Source organism: Mercenaria mercenaria, chromosome 2 (assembly GCF_021730395.1).
Source record: "Mercenaria mercenaria strain notata chromosome 2, MADL_Memer_1, whole genome shotgun sequence".
In the NCBI taxonomy this organism is placed as follows: Eukaryota; Metazoa; Mollusca; class Bivalvia; order Venerida; family Veneridae; genus Mercenaria; species Mercenaria mercenaria.
In genome coordinates, this window is record NC_069362.1 from 74,746,430 (window position 1) to 74,770,303 (window position 23,874).

Sequence of the window (23,874 nt, forward strand, 5' to 3'; positions counted from 1 at the left end):
CCTTCTCTGCTTATTAGGACCAACTTCCCTATTTGTTTTCATGATCCTAGGCCCAAGCGTTCTTGAGTTATTATCCAGAAACCATTTAACTTTCATGTTACTGTGACCTTGACCTTCGACCTATTGACCTCAAAATCAATAGGGGTCATCTGCTGGTCATTATCAATCTCCCTATCAATTTTCATAATCCTAGCCCGAAGCGTTCTTAAGTTATCATCTGGAAATTGTTTAACTTTTCAGGGTCACTGTTTTTTTGACCTCTGACATACTGACCTCAAAATCAATAGGAGTCATCTGCTGGTTATAACCAACTTCCCTATCAGTTTTCGTGATCCTAGGCCCAAGCGTTCTTGAGTTATCATCCAGAAACCATTTAACTTCCAAGTCACTGTGATCTTGACCTTTGACCTACTGACCTCAAAATCAATAGGGGTCATCTGCTGGTCATTATCAACCTCCCTACCTATTTTCATAATCCTAGCCCAAAGAATTCTTAAGTTATCATCTGGATATTGATTAACTGTTAGGGTCATTGTGACATTGACCTTTGACATATTCACCTCAAAATCAATATGGGTCATCTGCTGGTTATGACCAACTCCCTATCAGTTTTCAGGATCCTAGGCCCAAGCGTTCTTGAGTTATCATCCAGAAACCATTTAACTGTTCCGCGTCCTTTGACCTACTGACCTCAAAATCAACAGGGGTCATCTGCTGGTCATGACCATCCTCCCTATCAACTTTCATGATCCTAGGCCGGAAACCGATTGGTCTACATACCAACTGACCAACAGAGTAATCAACATCTGCAAAATAATATACCCCTCTTTTTTTGAAAGGGGGCATAATGAGTTCACAAGTGAATCTTCAAAAAGTATCTGTCATAGCCAGCTATTATCCCAGTCTGATAACTTAAACATGACCTTACCTACTATGGGTCCCAAATCCTTGTCTTTCTCAAACAGAACATCATCTGGTTTTACCTGTTCAATAAATAAACATAACTGCTTGTAACTGACACAGATACCATTTTCTTGCATACCAGACTGGAGTTTCCAGTGATTTTACCAGTGCTGGAAAACTTAAGGTAAGATGACTTTTGTTCGTATAAAGAACTACATCTATGTAGAAGATTTATGCAGTAATTTATATTTTATTACATAAAGAGAGATAAAAAATCAAATACCTTGATAGTTACTCTTTTTTCCTTATAGAATATTTCTCGATTCAAAAAACATTATTTCATAAACAAGAGCTGTTCGTAAGACAGCCAGTGCTCAACTATTCGAATCGTTGTCACAGAAGCAGGAATATTAATCTTTAACCAGAAGTTTACTAAGTCCAAAAGGGAGGCATAATCTGCCTAAAATACAAGACAGAGTTATGGGACTTGATGCAATCAACTAGTTTTATAACCCTGAAGACACATGTGAAGTTTCAATTTAATATCTGCATTTGTTTTGCAGATGGTAACTTGCACGCAAAACTTTAACCAGAATTTTCTAAGTCCAAAAGGGGGCATAATTTGCCCAAAATACATGTCAGAGTTATGGGACTTGACCCAGTGAGGTTGGTAATTGATCTAGAAAAATGAAAAATGAATTTCAAATCTATATGTTTAAGTAATAGCTATATGTACTTGCAAGCAAAACTTTAACCAGCAGCTTTTCTAAGTCCAAAAGGGGGCATAATTTGGCCTAAAATACAAGTCAGAGTTATGAGACTTGGTGCAATCAACTAGTTTTATAACCGAAGACACATGTGAATTTTCAATTTATTATCTGCATTTGTTTTGCAGATGGTAACTTGCACGCAAAACTTTAACCAGAATTTTCTAAGTCCAAAAGGGGGCATAATTTACCCAAAATACTTGTCAGAGTTATGGGACTTGACCCAGTGAGGTTGGTAATTGATTTAGAAAAAGAAAAAATAAATTTCAAATCTATATGCCTTAAAAGTAATAGCTATATGTGCTTGCATGCAAAACTTTAACCTGCAGATTTTCTAAGTCCAAAAGGGGGCATAATTTGGCCAAAATTCAAGTCAGAGTTATTGGCCTTGATGCTATCAACTAGTTTTATAACCTGGAAGACACATGTGAAGTTTCATTTCAATATCTGCATTAGTTTTGGTGAAGGTAACTTGCATGCAAAACTTTAACCAGAATTTTTCTAAGTCCAAAATGGGGCATTGCCTAAAATACATGTCAGAGTTATGGGACTTGACCCAGTGAGGTTGGTTATTGACATAGGAAAAGAAAAGTAAGTTTCAAAGCTATATGCTTTTAAATGATAGTCATAATTATGTACTTGCACGCCAAACATTAACCAGGATTTTCTATGTCCAAAAGGGGGCATAATTTGGTCAAATTGCATGTCAGAGTTATGGGACTTGATGCTTTCACCTATAATCCCAAAACCACATGTGAAGTTTCAATTCAATATCTGCATTAGTTTTTGAGATAGAAACTTGCATGTAAAACTTCAACCAGAATTTTTTTTAAGTCCAAAAGGGGGCAAAATTTGGCCAAAATACATGTCAGGGTTATGGGACTTGATCCAGTGAGGTTGATAATTGAAATAGAAAAAGAAAAATAAGTTTCACAGCTATATGCCTTTAAATGATAGCCATATGTACTTGCATGCAAAACTTTAACTAAGGTGTGACCCCGACGCCAGGGTGAGTAGAATAGCTAGACTATTCTTCGAATAGTCGAGCTAAAAATACATAACGTTCTGCTGCAAATGATAAAACAAAACCAGAACTAAACATTGTTATTTGTCTTTAAAACATTACAACGTCTTTCCTGTTTATGGACATTGATTTCCTGCACTTTGTTTAAATAAGCTAGAGTACTGTAAGAAAAAAGTGCTATAAAGAAAGTCCTTTGTTTTATTTTATTTTACTATTGCTTGTTGAATATGGCATGCAAGAAAACTATTCTATCACTGGCTGTAGGTGCAGATGGGAATATCTGACTCACAGGGAAACTGTTTACGTAGTAACTCGGCAGAGCCTTGCTACCGCCTAAACACTTGGCAGAGCCTTGTTACCACCTAAACACTTACCCTCAAGCCAGATATTCCCATCTGAACATACAACTAGTGAAAGAATCTTATAGTAAATGGACTCAAAGTAGTGTTTCAATACAACAGGTTCTAAGGTGATAAGAACTACCTTTAATTATAGGAACTTCCGTCAGAAACAATCAGACACATGCTTAGTCACAGGTTATAAAGCAAAGTGTCGAGACCAGTCTCACATCTGGAGCATGTGATTGGTTGTTTCTAAGCATCATTTTGAAATTAACCAATTGCATGGCATGGTAGTCTACAACCTCAGTTTTATAATATTGAAGCCAGGAGTTTTTGGAACGGTCTCTCTTTGGATTCCTGGCATATCATTCAAGTATTTACTCAAATACCAGGACAAATCAACATCAGTCAGAAGTCAGATACCCTACAATGACATTTATTATAACTCAAAACTTTTCCATGTATAAACACATCACTGCCTTTTACGGTATAAAGGAAAATTGATATTTACTTATTTATCATGTGAACAAGAAACGTGAATTCCTTAAGAAGCAATAAGAGCTATTATATTAACAGTATTGCAATGTATTTGAAACTTATATCAGTTGGTGGTGCAGTGGTGTACTGGTAAAGTACCTGACTTCTCACCTGAAGGTTCTAGGTTCGAATTCCCAGTGAGCATTGAATTTGCCTACAGTCTCCGTAGTAACAAACTTAGATGCTGGTCAGAAGCCCTGTAAGCAGCCATCGAACACAGTTAACATGTAAAAGCTATATTTACAATTTATATAAAACTAGAACTATAACTGATGTTGACTAAAACTCCAAGAAGCCCTTTTGATACAGAGGAAGTAAAATGTTTTGATCATGACCATTTACCTTCAAGTGTAACCTTGACCCTGGACATAGTGATGTAGGTTGTGTATTCTGTACAGATGAGGTGAATAATTTATGTTAATTTTATGAAAATCCTCTTCAAGTGGTTACAAAATTAACAAGAGCACTGCCTTGCGGGTGCTGACGCTCATCTGATTTTTTTTGTATAATAGAAATATTGTCCTACCCATGATTTTCTAAGTCTAAAAAGGGCCATTATTCTCGCAAAAAGCAGGATAGAGTTATGTTTCTTGATGTACAGTGTCCACTTATGATTGTGAAAAACTGTTGCAAGTTTTAAAGCAATAGCTTTGATAGTTTATGAGAAATGTTGCCTTAAACATAATACTCAACCAAGAAAATGATTTTCTAAGTCCAAAAGGGGCAATAATTATTGCAAAAAGCAGGATGGAGTTATGTTGCTTGCTGTACAGGGTCAGCTTATGATGGTGAACAAGTGTTGCAAGTTTCAAAGCAATAGCTTTGATAGTTTAAGAGAAAAAGTTGACCTAAACATAAAACTTAACCAAGAAATCTGATATTTTCTAAGTCCAAAAGGGGCCATAAATTTTGCAAAAAGCAGGATGGAGTTATGTTTCTTGCTGTACAGGGTCAGCTTATGATGGTGAACAAGTTTTGCAAGTTTTAAAGCAATAGCTTTGATAGTTTAGGATAAAAGCTGACCTAAACATAAAACTTAACCAAGAAAACTGATTTTCTAAGTCCAAAAGGGGCAATTATTCTTGCAAAAAGCAAGATGGAGTTATGTTTCTTGATGTACAGGGTCTGCTTATGATGGTGAACAAGTATTCCAAGTTTCAAAGCAATAGCTTTGATAGTTTAGGAGAAAAGTTGACCTAAACATAAAACTTAACCAAGAAATCTGATATTTTCTAAGTACAAAAGGGGCCACAAATCTTGCAAAAAGCAAGATGGAGTTATGTTTCTTGCTATACAGGGTCAGCTTATGATGGTGAACAAGTCTTCCAAGTTTCAAAGCAATAGCTTTGATAGTTTAGGAGAAAAGCTGACCTAAACATAAAACTTAACCAGGCAACGCCGACGCCGACGCCGACGCCAACAACCGCTCAAGTGATGACAATAACTCATCATTTTTTTTCAAAAAATCAGATGAGCTAAAAATGGAGTAGAACCAAATTTAAGCAATCTGACCAGTGACCTTCAGAAGTGACCTTGACCTCTGACTTAGTGACCAGGGATGTGCACTCTACAAATTGTCTTGGTGAGGTTAACTTTTATGAAAATCTTCAAAGCAGGTTAAACAACAAGGAGTTGACACAAAGTTATGCTATTTGACCTTTGACCTTCAAGCGTGATCTAACCTTTGACCTAGCTACAGGCTGAGTGCTTTGCATGTCATTTAACTCAGGTTATGGACCAGACATGATGATAAACCAACAGCCATGCTTAACTCCAATATAGCCCCTACATATTTTATCTGGCGGTATAGTAAGTTGTCAAAATATTATCTTACAGTCCGTCCATCAGGCAGTGTTACCTCCTCACCATCTACAAGTTTCTTTATCCAAGGACCACTGAAAGCCAACAAAAAAAAAAACAATAGAAACAAGAGCACCGCCTTGTGGGTGCTGACGCTCATCTGATTTTTTTTTGTATAATAGAAATATTGTCCTACCCATGATTTTCTAAGTCTAAAAAGGGCCATCACTCTTGCAAAAAGCAGGATAGAGTTATGTTTCTTGTTGTACAGTGTCCACTTATGATGGTAAAAAACTGTTGCAAGTTTTAAAGCAATAGCTTTGATAGTTTATGAGAAAAGTTGACTTAAACATAATATTCAACCAAGAAAATGATTTTCTAAGTCCAAAAGGGGCAATAATTATTGCAAAAAGCAGGATGGAGTTATGTTGCTTGCTGTACAGGGTCAGCTTATGATGGTGAACAAGAGTTGCAAGTTTTAAAGCAATAGCTTTGATAGTTTAAGAGAAAAAGTTGACCTAAACATAAAACTTAACCAAGAAATCTGATATTTTCTAAGTCCAAAAGGGGCCATAAATCTTGCAAAAAGCAGGATGGAGATATGTTTCTTGCTGTACAGGGTCAGCTTATGATGGTGAACAAGTGTTGCAAGTTTTAAAGCAATAGCTTTGATAGTTTAGGATAAAAGCTGACCTAAACATAAAACTTAACCAAGAAAACTGATTTTCTAAGTCCAAAAGGGGCAATAATTCTTGCAAAAAGCAAGATGGAGTTATGTTTCTTGATGTACAGGGTCTGCTTATGATGGTGAACAAGTATTCCAAGTTTCAAAGCAAAAGCTTTGATAGTTTAGGAGAAAAGTTGACCTAAACATAAAACTTAACCAAGAAATCTGATATTTTCTAAGTACAAAAGGGGCCATAAATCTTGCAAAAAGCAAGATGGAGTTATGTTTATTGCTATACAGGGTCAGCTTATGATGGTGAACAAGTATTCCAAGTTTCAAAGCAATAGCTTTGATAGTTTAGGAGAAAAGCTGACCTAAACATAAAACTTAACCAGGCAACGCCGACGCAGACGCCGACGCCGACAACCGCTCAAGTGATGACAATAACTAATCTTTTTTTTTCAAAAAATCAGATGAGCTAAAAATATGAAGCACAAAATAAACAAATAAATTCCTATCTATATATGAAATATATATTGATATCCCGCACCAAAGGAAAATGGATGTTACTCAGGAGCAAAAAGACTATTACCGAACAATTAAAATTTACCACTGGAATATCTTTCTCCAACAGACAGACACAGGCAGGCAGACAGATGAACAGGCAGGAAAATGGACAAACCTAAGTGTATAGAATTAATTGAATATTTTCTATAATACCTTCTACATATGTGACAGGAAAAACTAGAATCGTATCCTTAGGACATGGGTGCCCCCCGCATTCTGTGCAATCCTCTATATAGTACAAGAGGACCATGATGGTCCTGAATCGCTCACCTATCTCCACATGACCCAGTGTTCAACTGAGTATGACATCGTTATTTCTATTATTTGACATAGTGACCTAGTTTTTGAGCACATGTGACCTAGATATCATCAAGATAAAAAATTCTGACCAATTTTCATGAAGATCCATTGAAAAATATGGCCTCTAGAGAGGTCACAAGGTTTTTCTATTATTTGACCTAATGACCTAGTTTTTGAAGGCACGTGACCCACTTTTAAACTTGACCTAGATATCATCAAGGTGAACATTCTCACCAATTTTCATGAAGATCTCATGAAAAATATGGCCTCTAGAGAGGTCACAAGGTTTTTCTATTTTTCGACCTACTGACCTAGTTTTTGACCGCACATGACCCAGTTACGACACTGACCTAGATATCATCAAGCTGAACATTCTCACCAAATTTCATGAAGATCCATTGAGAAATATGGCCTCTAGAGAGGTCACAAGGTTTTTCTATTTTTAGACCTACTGACCTAGTTTCTGACCCCACCTGACCCAGTTTCGAACTTGACCTAGATATCATCAAGATGAACATTCTGACCAATATTCATGAAGATCTCATGAAAAATATGGCCTCTAGAGAGGTCACAAGGTTTTTCTATTTTTATATCTACTGACCTAGTTTTTAACCCCACGTGACCCAGTTTCAAACTTGACCTAGATATCTTCAAGGTAAACATTCTGACCAATTTTCATGAAGATCCATTGAAAAATATCGCCTCTAGAGAGGTCACAAGGGTTTTTTTTTTATTTTTAGATCTACTGACCTAGTTTTTGACCCCACATGACCAGGTTTCGAACTTGACCTAGATATCATCAAGGTGAACATTCTGACCAATTTTCATGAAGATCCATTGAGAAATATGGCCACTAGAGAGGTCACAAGGTTTTTCTATTTTTAGATCTACTGACCTAGTTTTTGACCCCACATGACCCAGTTTCGAACTTGACCTAGATATCATCAAGGTGAACATTCTGACCAATATTCATGAAGATCTCATGAAAAATATGGCCTCTAGAGAGGTCACAAGGTTTTTCTATTTTTAGATCTACTGACCTAGTTTTTAATCCCACGTGACCCAGTTTCGAACTTGACCTAGATATCATCAAGATAAACATTCTGACCAATTTTCATGAAGATGCATTGAGAAATATGGCCTCTAGAGAGGTCACAAGGTTTTTCTATTTTTAGACCTAATGACCTAGTTTTTGACCCTACGTGACCCAGTTTCGAACTTGACCTAGATATCATCAAGATAAACATTCTGACCAATATTAATGAAGATCTCATGAAAAATATGGCCTCTAGAGAGGTCACAAGGTTTTTCTATTTTTAGACCTACTGACCTAGTTTTTGACCCCATGTGACCCAGTTTCGAACTTGACCTAGATATCATCAAGATGAACATTCTGACCAATTTTCATGAAGATCTTGTGAAATATATGGCCTCTAGAGAGGTCACAAGGTTTTTCTATTTTTAGACCTACTGACCTAGTTTTTGATGGCACGTGACCCAGTTTCAAACTTGACCTAGATATCATCAAGATGAACATTCTGACCAACTTTCATAAAGATCCCATGAAAAATGTGACCTCTAGAGTGGTCACAAGCAAAAGTTTACGGACGCACGGACGGACGACGGACGACAGACACCGTGCGATCACAAAAGCTCACCTTGTCACTTTGTGACAGGTGAGCTATAAAACTATCAAATGGCCATAACTGCAGTAGAAATATTCACACACAAAAATCCTTCCTTTATTGTGATCTGCACATCAAACTTGTTCATCTGTGAGAAGTTTGTAGCAAATTAGGCTAACTGTGTGGAGGAGTTGGACACACAGGATTTCAGGATGTTCCTATGGATGGACGTACCAATGTACGGATTCGATAGCAGCAACACTATATACCCCCCACATAAATGTTTTCACATTAAAATTCTTGATCCACCTTTTGTTATCACTAGACAGACGGATGGGATGGGACGGGACGGGACGGGATGGATCGATGGATGGATGGATGGATGGATGGGAGAGGGAGGTACGGACAGACATTCCAACATATGGGTATTTATGTGACTCTTTTGTTCTCTCTATGCAAGCTTCCTATATACAAAGATTCATTTGATTCAGTCACTCCTGACTCAAGTTATTGAGCAGAAACCAAAAGTTGACGCCGCCCGCCCAGACAACAACATTCAGCAATCTAATAACCTTTTTTTTTTGAAAACCTGGTTAAATATCTGGCACAATGTTAAATAAAAAATTTTTTGTTAAGTTATCAAATAATCCATTTCTGGTCATATTCCAAAACTACCTGTTGATATATCACAAAAATAAAAGGATGTGCATATTCTCCTAATGGTTTGCTTTCCACCATATCAAGTTTCATTAAAGTACCAAACAAACTTTTTAAATTATCAGAGAATCCAGATTTTGCTGACAAACCTCCTAGGTTTATAGTGATGTGCTGATTAGCAAATCAACAAGAGGGCCATGAAGTCCCTGTATCGCTCAACTTACATGCGGGTTCTAGAGTAAATAAGCTGATCCAGTGACCTACTTTTAAAAGAATTTATAAACTTGATCTGACATACCTTAACAAAGACAGAGACAAACATTGTTATTTCTAATTACAAAGATATGGCTGTGGAAGGATGGGCAGGAAGAAGACATACATACAACCCTACGAATCAGCATTCACAAAAATTTGCTACTACTTATTGCCCTAAAATCATCATCTGTAATTAGAAATTTGGTAGTATCTTCTCACCTTTTGGTATTCAGAGACAATAGCTTTTTGCTGTCCACTTTTCTAGGTATAGCTTTCAGCTGAAAAATATAATGTTTTCAAATTTCTTACACTGCATATTCCACTTGTCATTCAAAATTACAGATTACAAGATCATGCAGCTATGAAAAGATCTGTTTCTATTCCTTCAGCACATAAATATAACACATGCTTTCAACATTCCCAACTAGAGATTGTTTTTCATGAAAAACTTGTGTCTCCCGCCACCAACCAGGGAAAATCACTGACCAATGACATCCTAACTATATATACAACTAGGCTTGACAGTGGAAACTCCTGTGAAGTTTAATGAAATTCCAAACAATGGTATAGGAAAATTAGCACAAATCAAAGAATCTGACAAATCAAGGATCATGACTCGGCTAAAAAAAATTTTCAGAACATGATGACAATATGCACAACTCACTTCACACTACTCAATCGTGAGGTTTGGAGAAATTCAGCCTAACTGTATGCAGCAAGTTCCTGATGATATGAAACTTGCACATGTTACCCAACTAAATAACTAAAAACAGTCCTCTTGAAGTAGGCAACTATTGTCAACTCAGTATTTTAAGCTTCATTTTAAAAATACTTGAACCACATCGTAAAAATAAGAAGAAACCTATTTAATTTAGGTAAGCATGTCAGTAAGATGTGAGAAATATCATTTCTACAATGATGTAAAGATTTTATCTTTTCATCTACAGTTTTACTTGTGTATCCCTTTAATCCTTACCCTGCTAAATTTCTAATGAGCTTGTCTGTCTTTCAATTTGGACACTACCATTAACTGTTAAAAGGGGTGCTTGCTAAAAAGATACTGACTGAATAGCGAACAATGCAGACCATGATCAGACTGCAAGCTTATCTTGGCCTGCACTGGTCGCAAAGGCAGAATCACTTGCCACCAGCAGGCTAAGGGATAAACATTTAGCTTAATTAAACATGTAGTCTACAAATCTGTTTTCACTAGCATACTTGCCCTAATAATATAGTTCATCACAGTTTTCTTCTTGTCCATGCATTTGTTTTCAAACTGGTACACTTTCTGAATTTCTGAAATTTGAACACAAATCTTAACAATATGTTAGTTACATCTTTTTGGAACAAGATCATCTAATGAGAGCATGCTCAACCATTTGAAGCAATTCCACCAAATAAGAGATTACACACAAAAACTTTAATAAAACTTTCTTAACTGAAAAGGGGTCTATTTTATAAACAGTAAGTGATATACACCCTGGCTAAAAATGGTCAATTCATTCTGTCGAAGACTTATGATTATTTTCAACTGTTCAATATTATATTTCCTAAGAAACCTGCTTACAACTTTCTACCTGAAAATGGGGCATAAATTTGCATGTCCATAGGCCACTGATGCCCCCCACCCGCTCCGAACCCCCAACTTCCTGTCACTGTACATAGTTTAATGATTCTAGGTGAAATATTTTTTTAAGATATATGCAACACGAATGTTTAAGCACTTCAACTTTAGTTTTCACTTTGTCAAGGACAGTTACTCTGGTCTGGCTGAGTGAAATCACAAAAAGAACACCAGGTGCATGACTTCACATGGTATGTAATAATCTCATGATGCCAAAGACATGTGTGAAGTTTGACCTTGTAGTTTCTGCAAAACCTGCTTACATGCAGAACTTTTACTTGAACTTTGTGATGCGGATGCAGATTATAAGAATCTTTCACTGGCTGCGGGTAAAGATGGGAATATCCGACACAAGGGTAAATGTTTAGGCCGGAACTCGGCAGGAGCCTCGTTACCGCCTAAACAGTTACCCAAGTGCCAGATATTCCCATCTTTACCCGATGCCAGTGACTGATTCTTTTTCTTGCATGCCTTATTCTTCAATTTGTAGAAGATACAAGAGCTGTCCATAAGACAGCGCGCTCAACTAATCGACGATTTGACAGTAAAATGAATATATGTCTCAATAAGAGACCTCTACTTTAAAAGAAAGATACACCAAGGGGCATAATTCTGTCAAGAACACAAACTAGAGTTATTGGGATTGTTACAACACATGCAGATGATGATGGTAAAAATATATTTTGAGTTTCAAGTCATTATCTTATATAATACCAAAGTTATGTCCAGAAAAACGAAGTTTGTCAAAATACCAAAATATATTAGTATGAAAGGGGCATAATCTGGTCAAAAATACAAATCAGAGTTATGGGGATTGTCACCTCACATGCAGATGATGATGATCAAGATACATTTTAAGTTTCAAGTCTTTATCTTATACTGTACTAAAGTTACATCCAGAAAGCGAAGATTGCCAAAAAACTTTAAGTATGAAAGGGGCATAATTCTGTCAAAAATACAATTGGAGTTATGAGGATTGTAACCACACATGCAGGTGATGATTATAAAGAAATGTTTTAATTTCAAGTCATTATCTTTTAAAGTACCAAAGATATGTCTATAAATAAAGCTTTCGAAAAAAATTTAACATGAAAATAATTCCAAGTATAACAACTTTGTGACCTTGACCTTAGGTATAATGGGCCCAGCCCCTGCACATAATTTGTTTGTATGCTGAACAATGTTTATGTGAACTTAAAGTAAAATATAAGCAATAGTAACAAAGATATGACTGAAAAACAAAGGTTGCCGAAAAACTTTAACCTTAAAAATAACCTAAGTATAACACCTTGGTGACCTTGACCTTGGGTATAATGGACCCAGCCCCTGCATATACTTTGTTTGTATGCTGGACAATGTTTATGTGAACTTACAGTAAGATATAAGCAATAGTAACAAAGATATTACAGAAAAACAAAGGTTGCCGAAAAACTTTAACCTTGAAAATAACCTAAGTATAACACCTTGGTGACTTTGACCTTAAGTATAATGGGCCCAGCCCCTGCACATACTTTGTTTGTATGCTGGACAATGTTTATGTGAAGTTACAGTAAGATATAAGCAATAGTAACAAAGACATGACAGAAAAACAAAGGTTGCCGAAAAACTTTAACCAAGAAGGGTCATGCCGACACCGGGGCGAGTAGAATAGCCCCCCTATTCTCCGAATACTGGAGCTAATAAAGAAAAACGAAGGTTTTTCTTTAAGGCGTAGCATATGAATTTATGCATTCATTCAGTCACAAATTATAGCACGTGATGTGTTTTTCTAGCACCGGAAAATCCTGTCCGGCATGCAAGAAGAAAAGGTGATTACAAAAGCTCTACTGTTTGAAAGTTTTCAAATACTCTAGCTAAAAACCTATTCTTCAAATATGTTAGAAGTATATGCTACTCAACTTTCATCAGTCACCTACTTTTTGCATATTTTAGAGCTGTTGGCGGACATCAATGTTCCATTATTAAACAGTCTTGTCCCTTAATAAAGTTAATTGAATGATATAAGTTGAAAAAGGGGAATAATTTTGTAACAATAGGGTCATGATGACCCTTGATCGCTCACCTGAGTAATATGTGCTACATGTTTCTAATGTCAAACTGAGGATTTTTAGAAATTTTTTGGAAGATTTCCCGATGTACAATCAAGTAACCCCTGGGACGGGGCCAATTTTACCCCGGGGGTCATGATTTGAACAAAGTTTGTAGAAGTCTACTAGGCAATGTTACATATCAAATATCTTCTGGTTCATTTTTAGCAAATTTATGAAGATTCCCCTATGTACAATCAAGAAAACCCCTGGGGCTGGGTCAATTTGACCCTGGGGGGTCAAGATTTGAACAAATTTTGTAGAGGTCCACTAGGCAATGCTACATGTCAAATATCTAAGCCCTAGGCCTTCTGGTTTATTTTTAGAAAATTTTGAAGATTTTTCTATGTACAATAAAGTAACCCCATGGGGTGGGGTCAATTTGACCCCGGGGGTCATGATTTGAACAAATTTTGTAGAGGTCCACTAGGCAATGCTACATGTGAAATATCTAAGCTCTAGGCCTTCTGGTTTATTTTTAGAAAATTTTTGAAGATTTTCCTATGTAAAATCAAGTGACCCTTGGGGCGGGGTCATGATTTGAACAAATTTTGTAGAGGTCCACTAGGCAATGCTACATGTCAAATATCTAAGCTCTAGGCCTTCTGGTTTATTTTTTTTTTAAATTTGAAGATTTTCCTATGGAAATCTATGTAAAATCAAGTGACCCCTGGGGCGGGGTCAATTTTGACCCCGGGGTCATGACGTGAACAACTTTAGTAGAGGTCCACTAGGCAATACTACATGTCAAATATCTAAGCTCTAGGGCTTCTGCTTTTTTGAAAAGAAGATTTTTTAAGATTTTCCTATGTAAAATCAAGTGACACCTGGGGCGGGGTCAATTTTGACCCCGAGTTCATGATTTGAACAAAGTTGGTAGAGGTCCACTAGGCAATGCTTCACACCAAATATCTATGCTCTAGGGCTTCTGGTTTTTGAGAAGATTTTTAAAGTTTTTCCTTTTGGTTGCCATGGCAACCAAAGTTCTGCATGGAATTCAATTCTTTGAATAATTTTTGTAGAGCTTAACCCAAGGAACATTCCTGTGAAGTTTGGATGAAATTGGCCTAGCGGTTTATGAGGAGACGTCATTTAAAGTAAAAGTTTAAGCACGGACAACGGACGACTGACGATGGACGACGGATGGTGAGTGATCACAAAAGCTCACCCTGAGCCTTTGGCTCAGGTGAGCTAAAAATGTAGAGTTATAATAAGTAGGACAGAATTCCTCCTGAAAATATTGGTTTGTAAGTGGCTGCTCACCCTCAGATTCTCCACTGCGAAGTTCTACATATTCTACAGTTAGCTGATCATCCTCATGCTTTACTCTGTCTATACCATGCCAATCTGTAGGGAAAAAAACAACAGCAAAATGTACCAAAATGCTACAAGGTCACAGCTTGTATCACACTCTTAGCAAATTGTCAATAAAATTACTGTTTCACCATATACAGTGTTTGTACTACTCATTTCTTTTAATCCAAGCAAGAAAAGAAGGGGTATTTACAAGAAGAAATACAGAACTACATGTTTCAATTTAGCTATATTCAATTTGCCAAAATTTACATGTTACACTCCCAAAGTATAAACATGAACTATACAAGTCATTTCAATATTTTAACAGACATGAAGAAATGTATCTTTTATTTAATTTTCACTTCAATTGTGTGAATTTCAGTAACTGGAAGTCTTTGGCCTTGGTGTAACTCATGTCTGCGAGATCAAACTTTCTGCCTGAAATTAATCAACATGCATCAAACAATCGTGTTATACTGCTGGACATATGTATCCTTTCCTACTACTATTTCTGATATAAACATGAAATAAAGTTTTGAGTACACTTACCAACTTTTGCTAAAGATCCAACATGATTCTCTGAAAACATTCTTGTCATGTCCAACAACTTGTTCTGCAAAAATTAAACACATGTTAGGGCTACAGCAGTATATTAACTACATTCTATAATCTCTGATGCAACAAGCTCATATCGAGACAGTACCTTATTTTTACAAAAACGTAGATGTACAAATTTTGACAGCTTTGAAACAGCTTAAAAATGAATGCAAAGGTCCAGATATTTCTCAAAAATAAATATATTTATAATATTTTAACAAATATGAGCATTTAATATTACTATGTTAAAGAAATTTTGAGACCAAGGAAATGTAAACTTAAACATGCAGAGACATAACAAATCAAAACATCTCATATGACACCAGTACTGGTTTTTCCAGGAAGCAGACTCGAGAGTGGTTCAAATAAGCTTTAAGCTTTCATCACAATACAGCTAAAATAAATTAGTATAAACTAAAACATCCAAGGGACGTAATATATTGGATATTTTCCATTTGGAAGCATTTCATTTCACATTCAACAGTGATCATGGTCCAATATACTGTTTGCTAAAAATATAGAATCATGGAACAATCCGAAATCACAGTAAAAGACTGGTTATTACACCCCGACAGGACTTAAATCCAGGGGACCTCTCAAGCTTAGGTCAGACATTCTACCACATCCCTACAACAGCAGCTTCTATAACTAGGCAATGCAAGTACACCGTTATACTAACTACATTATGTGAACTGGCACAATTTGTGACAATGACAAGTCCAGAGTACTCGGAATCATCAGCCTTTTGACTTTGCTAGCTCTAACAGCAATTCTTTTTTTTTTGGAAACAAAAAATATAGTTTTTCCAACATTTTTGTTAAAACTACCCACATTTCTCTGATGTGTTTTTTAGTTCAGATAATGAATTTATTTGCTCTTTTAGCAGCAGGAAAATGGGGAAAACAGCAACTTTTGTCCAAATTTCAGCAATAATTTTTTCAGGTTTTGATAGGACTGTAACCATTATGAAATTACTGTTTCAAATGTTTTTTTACATGTTACCAGTACACATATAAACAGTCCATTATGAAAATCAAACTATTGGAAGAACTCTTAGTACAGTCTCTGCCTTACTGGCTGATGTCAAGTCAAGTCAAGTCAAGTTTATTAAATGTAACAAAGGCCTCCGGCCCAAAATACACTACATAATATATAGTAAGTGGTTCAATCAGATAGTTGTGATCCCACAAAATGTATACATATACACTGATTAAATTGAGACACATATTCATAAATTCAGCACACAGTCGACTAGCAAACATATCTTAACATAATAGTTCTCTAGGCTGCTGAATATCATAATTAACGGATCAAACATTATTTAAAAGCTTCTCAAGATACAATGCTGTTTGATATAACACCTTTTCATGCATGTTTCCAATGCATTTAATTCCTCCAAAGTATAAATATCCACTCTATATGCAAAATGTACTGTAATTCAACAATATGGATATAAATACAGGGAAAAAAGAAGAAAGTGAGTGATCCACCATATATATATGGTTGGTTAAGACAAAGTTTAAATAACGCTTAAAATAAATGGGATTTAAACTTCTACCATTACTCTTAAAACAAGCAAGACAATAAACTAATTGCTATTTAACTTTATGACATACCACATACGGTGGACCATGCAGGACAATAGTGTTAGCATGGTAAATGTCTTCAGTATTTGACAGCAAGAAACCTGAAAGAATTCAACAACATGTAAAACATTTGCTATTAAAACATACAACTATTCAATATTAACCGATGTGCACGCTGATCATGACCTACACTGGGTGCAAAGGCAGAATAAATCGTGTCCAGCATGATAAAAATTAAAATCTTTACAGGCAATGTAACACTGATCATGTCAAGTCACACGGAGATGAGAAAAGTCCTTGACTTATTCTAGGTTATGAGTGATCCAACATAAAATAGCTAGGAACAGTTAAAACCTTGCTGCACGAGTCATTCAAGCTCAAACAAGCTTTGTTTCACTGTCTGTTGTTTGGAGGGGGGGGGGGGGGGGGGGGTGAGGGGGGTGCTGGGTTTAACACACCAACACAATTATAGGTCATATGGCGATTTTCCTGCTTTGGTGATGGAGGAAGACCCCAGCAGCAGGCACCTTGGTAGAACCACAAACCTTTCGTAAGCCAGCTGGATGGCTTCCTCACATGAAAATTCAACGCCCCGAGTAAGACTCAAACCCACATCAGTGAGGGGCAAGAGATTTGAAGTCAGCGACCTTAACCACTCTCGGAGGTCCTATATTTCACTGTACATATCATATATGGAGTAGGGCAGTATGTTTCCAGTTAACACTAAACTATTACTTGATAGGGCTGATAAATTGCAAGATAAAGATCTGAATGTTAAACTGACCAGTGAAACACTTACCCATAATACCACCAACATTGTTCCAGGTGTTGTAGGTGAAGAATATATTATCTACTGGTCCTAAACGAGAACTGAAAATAAGAAAAATTCTACAAATCTGAAATGCTTTATATGAAAATTCTTTTCTCTTTTTAAATCTTAGATGTGAAAGCACTTTAGACATGCTTGGTCAAAGTAATCTCATTCATTTAAGGTAGTTCTGCACATTTGTAACAAATATTGCTCTACACTGTAGAATTTTATTAAACAATATTTTTTAAGCATCACTGTATCCAAAGGAAATTGGCTAATAAAAAACAGGGTTGTGTGCTTGATTTTCTGTTGGACCAAACTGAAAATATTTATCCTGCAATCAATCTTTGCCATGGGCTTTTGTGGGAATATAGCAACTCTGACATTTTTTTGTGTATAGAAAAAGTTCCACAAAGTAGATTTTAATGAAACTTTGAATATTAATTTGTATTTTTAATTATTTTCAATCATATGGTCAAATAACAAACAAAGTGTATTGGTCTCTGTGTGCTTCTTTTTTCACAGATTACCATATAGCAATAGGAGTTCTTATATTGATGCTTATTTTATGTTATCATTTTCAATCATTTTTCCTCAAAATAATCACTTACATCAGTTCTTCCAGTAGCGTAAGCATACTGTCAATAGACAGCTCTTGTTTAATGATGCCGCAATTAGAATTAAAAGTCTGTGAAAATGTTTGATGTAAACATGAAAATTTAAACCACTTGTCATTTCTTTAATGAAAGATCATAATTGAGCCATGCCATGAGAAAACCAACATAGTGGGTCCGCGCAGTCTGGTCAGGATCCATACTGTTCGCTTTTAAAGCCTACTGCAACTAGAGAAACTGTTAGCGAACAGCATGGATCCTGACCAGACTGCGCGGATGCGCAGGCTGGTCTGGATCCATGCTGGTCGCACACCCACTATGTTGGTTTTCCCATGGCACGGCTCATATTCACTTTAGTCATAAGATCTTTGGTGGTCATTTGATCCTCTGAATGACAATGATTCTTACCTAATATCTGGCATAACTTTTTGAACTGTTTCTCCACAGTTAAACAAATACCTGAAAATAATATGAAAAGCTTTAATTCCTTTGCAGATGATGTATTCTGATGCTAATATTTTACTTTTTGATTTTGAACTGAAATAAATATATAATTTTCCACTGAGAATTGCAATCTTGTACCAACCCTTCCAACTCAACTTAGACTATTCTATTATTAGCTTGTTTGTTTTAGGTTTAACACCATTTTCAGCATTTTTTCTGTAGATCTGCACTCTCCCTAGGCTAAGGATTATGCATTCTCGAGTTCAGTCTTCAGGCAAGGTGTATATTCTCAGTCATGATTTGATAAAAGGAAGTTTTATGATGATCAAGTATAAGCTGTGGCCTCTGCAGCATTAACCCTTAACCTGCTGGTGGCGATTGGTTTTGCCTTTGCGACCAGTGCAGACCAAGATCAGCCTGCACATCCGTGCAGGCTGATCATGGTCTGCACTGTTCGCTATTCAGTTAGTAAATTTTCAGTGAACGCCCCTTCGAATAATAAATGGTATTGCCCAAACTGAATGATGGAACAGTCCATTTTAGAAATTTAGCAGGCTAAGGGTTAACAACCTTTAGGACCTAGTGACTACCTAAGGCAACCCACTTTTAAAACCGATCTAGATTTCATAGAGATAAACATGACAAAAATTTATGATGTTCAAGAAGACAATGGGACCCTTTAGAGTGCAAACATGGCTTTTCTATGGTTTGACCAAGGAATCTAGTTTTTGATTTGAAGTAAACTAGTTTTAATCTTAACCTTTATTTCATGAAAAACATTCTGACATTTTTTTGTGAATATCAAATGGAAAATGTTGCCTCTGCAGTGTAAACAAGGTTTTTCTATGATTTGACCTAGTGACCTAGTTTCTAACCTCAGACATCCTTCTTCTCAAAATGACCTAGAATCCAAAGAATTAAATGCAAAAATTTCAAAATAAACATTAAAACTGCATTAATAGCATCTCTGATATATTGTACATACCTGTCAGTGTTTGTTCTCAATAAGACAGATCGTCCTAATCCATTCGCACCAGTAGATACCACAGTCACACTAGCAGAAAATGATACAGGAACCTGAGACAGTTTGCTCTTGTATTTGTCAACATGTGCCATATTACGGATCTTCTTCTTCTTCAGTTGTTTCTCCATATTCAAAGCCAACTTAAAAACAAAACAAGCAAATTCAGTGAATTTATATCCCTCACCAATTAAGTTGTTTTGTGAAGGAGGGAACTATATATTGTGTCCTAATATCCACAAGTTAGGTACAAAAGGACCATGCAATGGTTTGATGGTTCCTACTTTTTTACAAAATCAAGGGGAAAAACTCTGCCCTAAAGTGATCTAGATTTTATAAAGTTCAATGATGATCCATCAATGGATTACTTTGTTTAGTGAGAATTTATATATTTTAAAACAATTAAAGGGCAGTAACTCTGCAGTTACTGAAGAGATCCTGATGGCAATATGCATGCACTGCCGCCCTATAGTGATCTATATTTGTGGTACATTTCATGAAGATCCATCAATAGATTACTTTGTTATGTGGGAATTTATAGACTGTAAAATAATTAATGGGTAATAACAGTGGTCAATGAAGTGATCCTGACGATTCTGCACAATGCATCATCACCCTATAGTGATCTACAATTGTGTGAACTGCAAAAAGATCCATCAATAGGTTACTCAGATACAGTTAAAAATCCATATTTTTACCAATTCAGTGGGAAAGCTCTGCTTTCAGTGGGACAAAGGGGTTAAGCAAAGGCTATGTGCTAATTAATTAATCTATATGTAAGGTTTTGTGATTCTAATTAAAATACATATTGAAATATAAGCATTTTCATATTTTTACCAAATCAAGGGGGGGGAACTGCTTTGTTCTGGTTAAAATGAGAGCAAAGATCATGCACTAATTAATTCTTATGTGAGGTTTGGTGATTATAGCTGAAATACTTCTTCAATTTTAAAACATTTTCATTGTTTTCCAAACAAATCCTTGCGAAAAACTGTTTTAACTGATACTAAATGTAAGCAAAATCATGCGCTAATTACTGATATTTTTTTATTTTATTATGATACAAAGAATCCACATATAATTACTTTTATTATAATTAATAATTAAACTAAGAAATCTGAGTACTAAACAAATTAATCATCAATCTGCTAGGGTAGTCCATTCACTGCTGAGGTGTAATAGGAAAATAATGAACAACTTGAATCATTATCTCATTAGTATTTGCAGACTTTATGACCCTTCTACATGTACAGGTAAGGCCATATAAAAACAGGGTTTTTTCTAGCTAATTTGGGAACATAGCCTACACCCCCAAAATTGGGAATTTTGACACATAAATGTTCCAAATTGGGAACTATTTAGTCCCACAGGATATAGTAAGGATGTGTTTAAGCACTTTCTCATAGACTTGTTTCACATTGTACAACTTATTTAACATAGTTCTATTATAAAATTGTCAATAATTTGGTCAATAGTTGTACAACTTTGATGAAATTTTTTCAGTGTGAAGATTGGGAATTTTCCCACTTATTTTGGGAAAAAAAAATACTTTTTGGCATTGGGAATACAGCTGAAAACAAGAGCTGTCTCCATAGGATGACATATGCCCCCGATGGCACTTTGAATGAGTAGTTATGGCCGATGTTAGAGTTTAGGACCTTTGACCTATGGAGCTGGGTCTTGCGCGCGACACGTTGTCTTACTGTGCCACACATTCATGCGTAGTTATTTTAAAATCCATGCATGAATGACAAAGATATGGACCGGACACGCCCATCAATGCACTATCATGAAAAATGACCTTTAACGTCTAAGTGTGACCTTGACCTTTGAGCTACGGACCTGGGTCTTGCGCACGACACGTCGTCTTACTGTGGTTCACATTCATGCCAAGTTATTTGAAAATCCATCCATGGTTGACAAAGATATGGACCGGACACGCCCATCAATGCACTATCCTTTAATGTCTAAGTGTGACCTTGACCTTTGAGCTACGGACCTGGGTCTTGCGCGCGACACGTCGTCTTACTGTGGTACAAATTCATGCCAAGTTATTTGAAAATCCATCCATCGATGACAAAGATATGGACCGGACACGCCCATCAATGCACTATTCTTTAATGTCTAAGTGTGACCTTGACCTTTGAGCTACGGACCTGGGTCTTGCGCGCGACACGTCGTCTTACTGTGGTACACATTCATGCCAAGTTATTTGAAAATCCATCCATCGATGACAAAGATATGGACCGGACACGCCCATCAATGCACTATCCTTTAATGTCTAAGTGTGACCTTGACCTTTGAGCTACGGACCTGGGTCTTGCACGCGACACGTCGTCTTACTGTGGTTCACATTCATGCCAAGTTATTTGAAAATCCATCCATCGATGACAAAGATATGGACCGGACACGAAAATTGCGGACAGACTGACAGACCGACAGACTGACAGACGGTTCAAAAACTATATGCCTCCCTTCTGGGGCATAAAAAAACCCTGAAAAACCAATTAACTACTTGGAGGGCCATTGGATACAAAATTATATTAGAAATCAAAATAAACAAAAGGCCATAACTCACTCAAAAATTGTTGAACCAGTCTGATTTTCAGGGGGACACAACTAGGGTACCAATGCATCATTCTTACAAAGTTTGTTCAAATTCCCCCGAGTAGTTTCTGAGGAGATGCGATAACAAGAAATTGTTAACGGATGCAGAGTGTTTTAAATAGCCCACCATCTGATGATGGTGAGCTAAAAATGTGAAAATAAGGGGTATATTGTATATAAAACTGCAGTGGAAAAGGTGTTCTTAAATGCTCCCAAAATGCCCCAGAATGCAGGATATGAAGCGTTGAATTTCAAAATTTCCAGGGGGGGGGGGGGGGGGGGGAATACTCCCAGATCCCCTAATTTTCTATTTCAGTCTTTTCAACAAAAACTTATTGACAACCCTGTGCACTGTTTCTAACAGCAGTGGTTGGGGCAGCAGGTGTGATACTCAACAACAATTGTTTTTGGGATGACATTTTGTAGACCTGGTGCTGATAAAATATTTGATGTTAGCCAAAGGTGTAACGATATATTGAAATTCACTGTATCATGATACATTAGTATGCATATCGTGTCATAGGTCTTTTTCACGATACAGAAACGATACAGTGAAAAGTAGAAACATTGAATGAAAACTTTCATACAATCAGTGTTAAAGATAGTAACTAAACAAATGTATCATTTATAACAGTTTCTTTAACTTTAAAGCAAAATTTCAAGTACTTTCCAAGTGTAGGAACATTGACTTTTTTTTCATTTTGTCACATGAATGCTTACTTACGGTATACAATTTGTATTGTGATACGTACCGTATTGTTGCATCTGTATCCTAATACGTATTGCATCGTGAGATTAGCGTATCGTTACACTCCTAATGTTAGCCCTACTTGTTTAAGTAATCATGGCATAACATTAGCACTTACGGTACATGCATTTACACAGCAGCCAATAATTACAAGGGCATGACTGTACAATGTAACGGTGGAGCTATGCAACTGGCTAATTGGTATTGAATTCCAAAGGTCACGCAGGGCGTTTGTTAGGTTCTGAAACTCCAGAGTCACTGACTCTTCAGCCTAAATTTTCAAGGGTCAAAATCAAATTTCCAAGAGTCAAGAACAGGTTTTCAGGGGTCAAGCTGTACTGTCATAAATGAAACTTCCACAGACTTGATCTAAAACAAGTACAGTAGTCTCCATGCAAGTATACAAGAAAACATAACACATAAATATATTTTATGTACTTTTATAAACAAAAAACATGCAAGTGCACTTTGAACTTTCCATAAAGTTATAAATATATTTACTTCATATTTCATAAATACGCCCAAAATGAAAAGTTCCAATGGACACCCATCACCGTGACACCAGACTAGCGTGTTAAAAGAAATTTGACCACCCAGCTGGGTGATTTCACCGCAAATTGCAGTGAACAGCGTGTCCAGACACGGTGCTCGCCGAACACGCTGTTTCGCGGTGAAATCATGGCGGATTGCGGTGTTCATAATATTGTTTTAAAATATGCTATTTTTCATTTCATTTTAACCAAAAATTAAAAGATATATTTATGTGTATGTTAACACAAAATATCATCGTAATTTTTCAGTTTCAATGTTCGTCTGCAACGTAATTTTGGAAACTTTTCGTATTTTGCAGGTACAGCATTTGACACGAAGCGTATACGACGAGACAGTGCTCAATAAACAATAAAACTTGTAAATTCAGTTGTTTTATTTAGAGTTCACTTTTGCAGTTTTGTATGTTTGTTGCAAACTTCTGTTGTTATACTAACAATTACTTTA

The 23,874-nt window shown here is 36.3% G+C and overlaps 1 protein-coding gene across 1 annotated transcript in view; it reads right to left on the minus strand.

Moving 5' to 3' along the window:
• LOC123564330 (zinc phosphodiesterase ELAC protein 2-like) overlaps positions 1-23,874 on the minus strand; it is a 70,818-nt gene that overhangs the window by 41,696 nt on the left and 5,248 nt on the right. The window contains exons 2-11 of the mRNA XM_045357831.2: positions 19,488-19,666; positions 18,467-18,517; positions 17,433-17,503; positions 16,664-16,734; positions 15,000-15,063; positions 14,418-14,501; positions 10,666-10,739; positions 9,663-9,721; positions 5,407-5,467; positions 929-983 (exon numbers count right to left, since the gene is read on the minus strand). Coding sequence (XP_045213766.2) covers positions 929-983; positions 5,407-5,467; positions 9,663-9,721; positions 10,666-10,739; positions 14,418-14,501; positions 15,000-15,063; positions 16,664-16,734; positions 17,433-17,503; positions 18,467-18,517; positions 19,488-19,666 — 769 coding nt within the window. The remainder of the gene's footprint in view (positions 1-928; positions 984-5,406; positions 5,468-9,662; positions 9,722-10,665; positions 10,740-14,417; positions 14,502-14,999; positions 15,064-16,663; positions 16,735-17,432; positions 17,504-18,466; positions 18,518-19,487; positions 19,667-23,874) is intronic.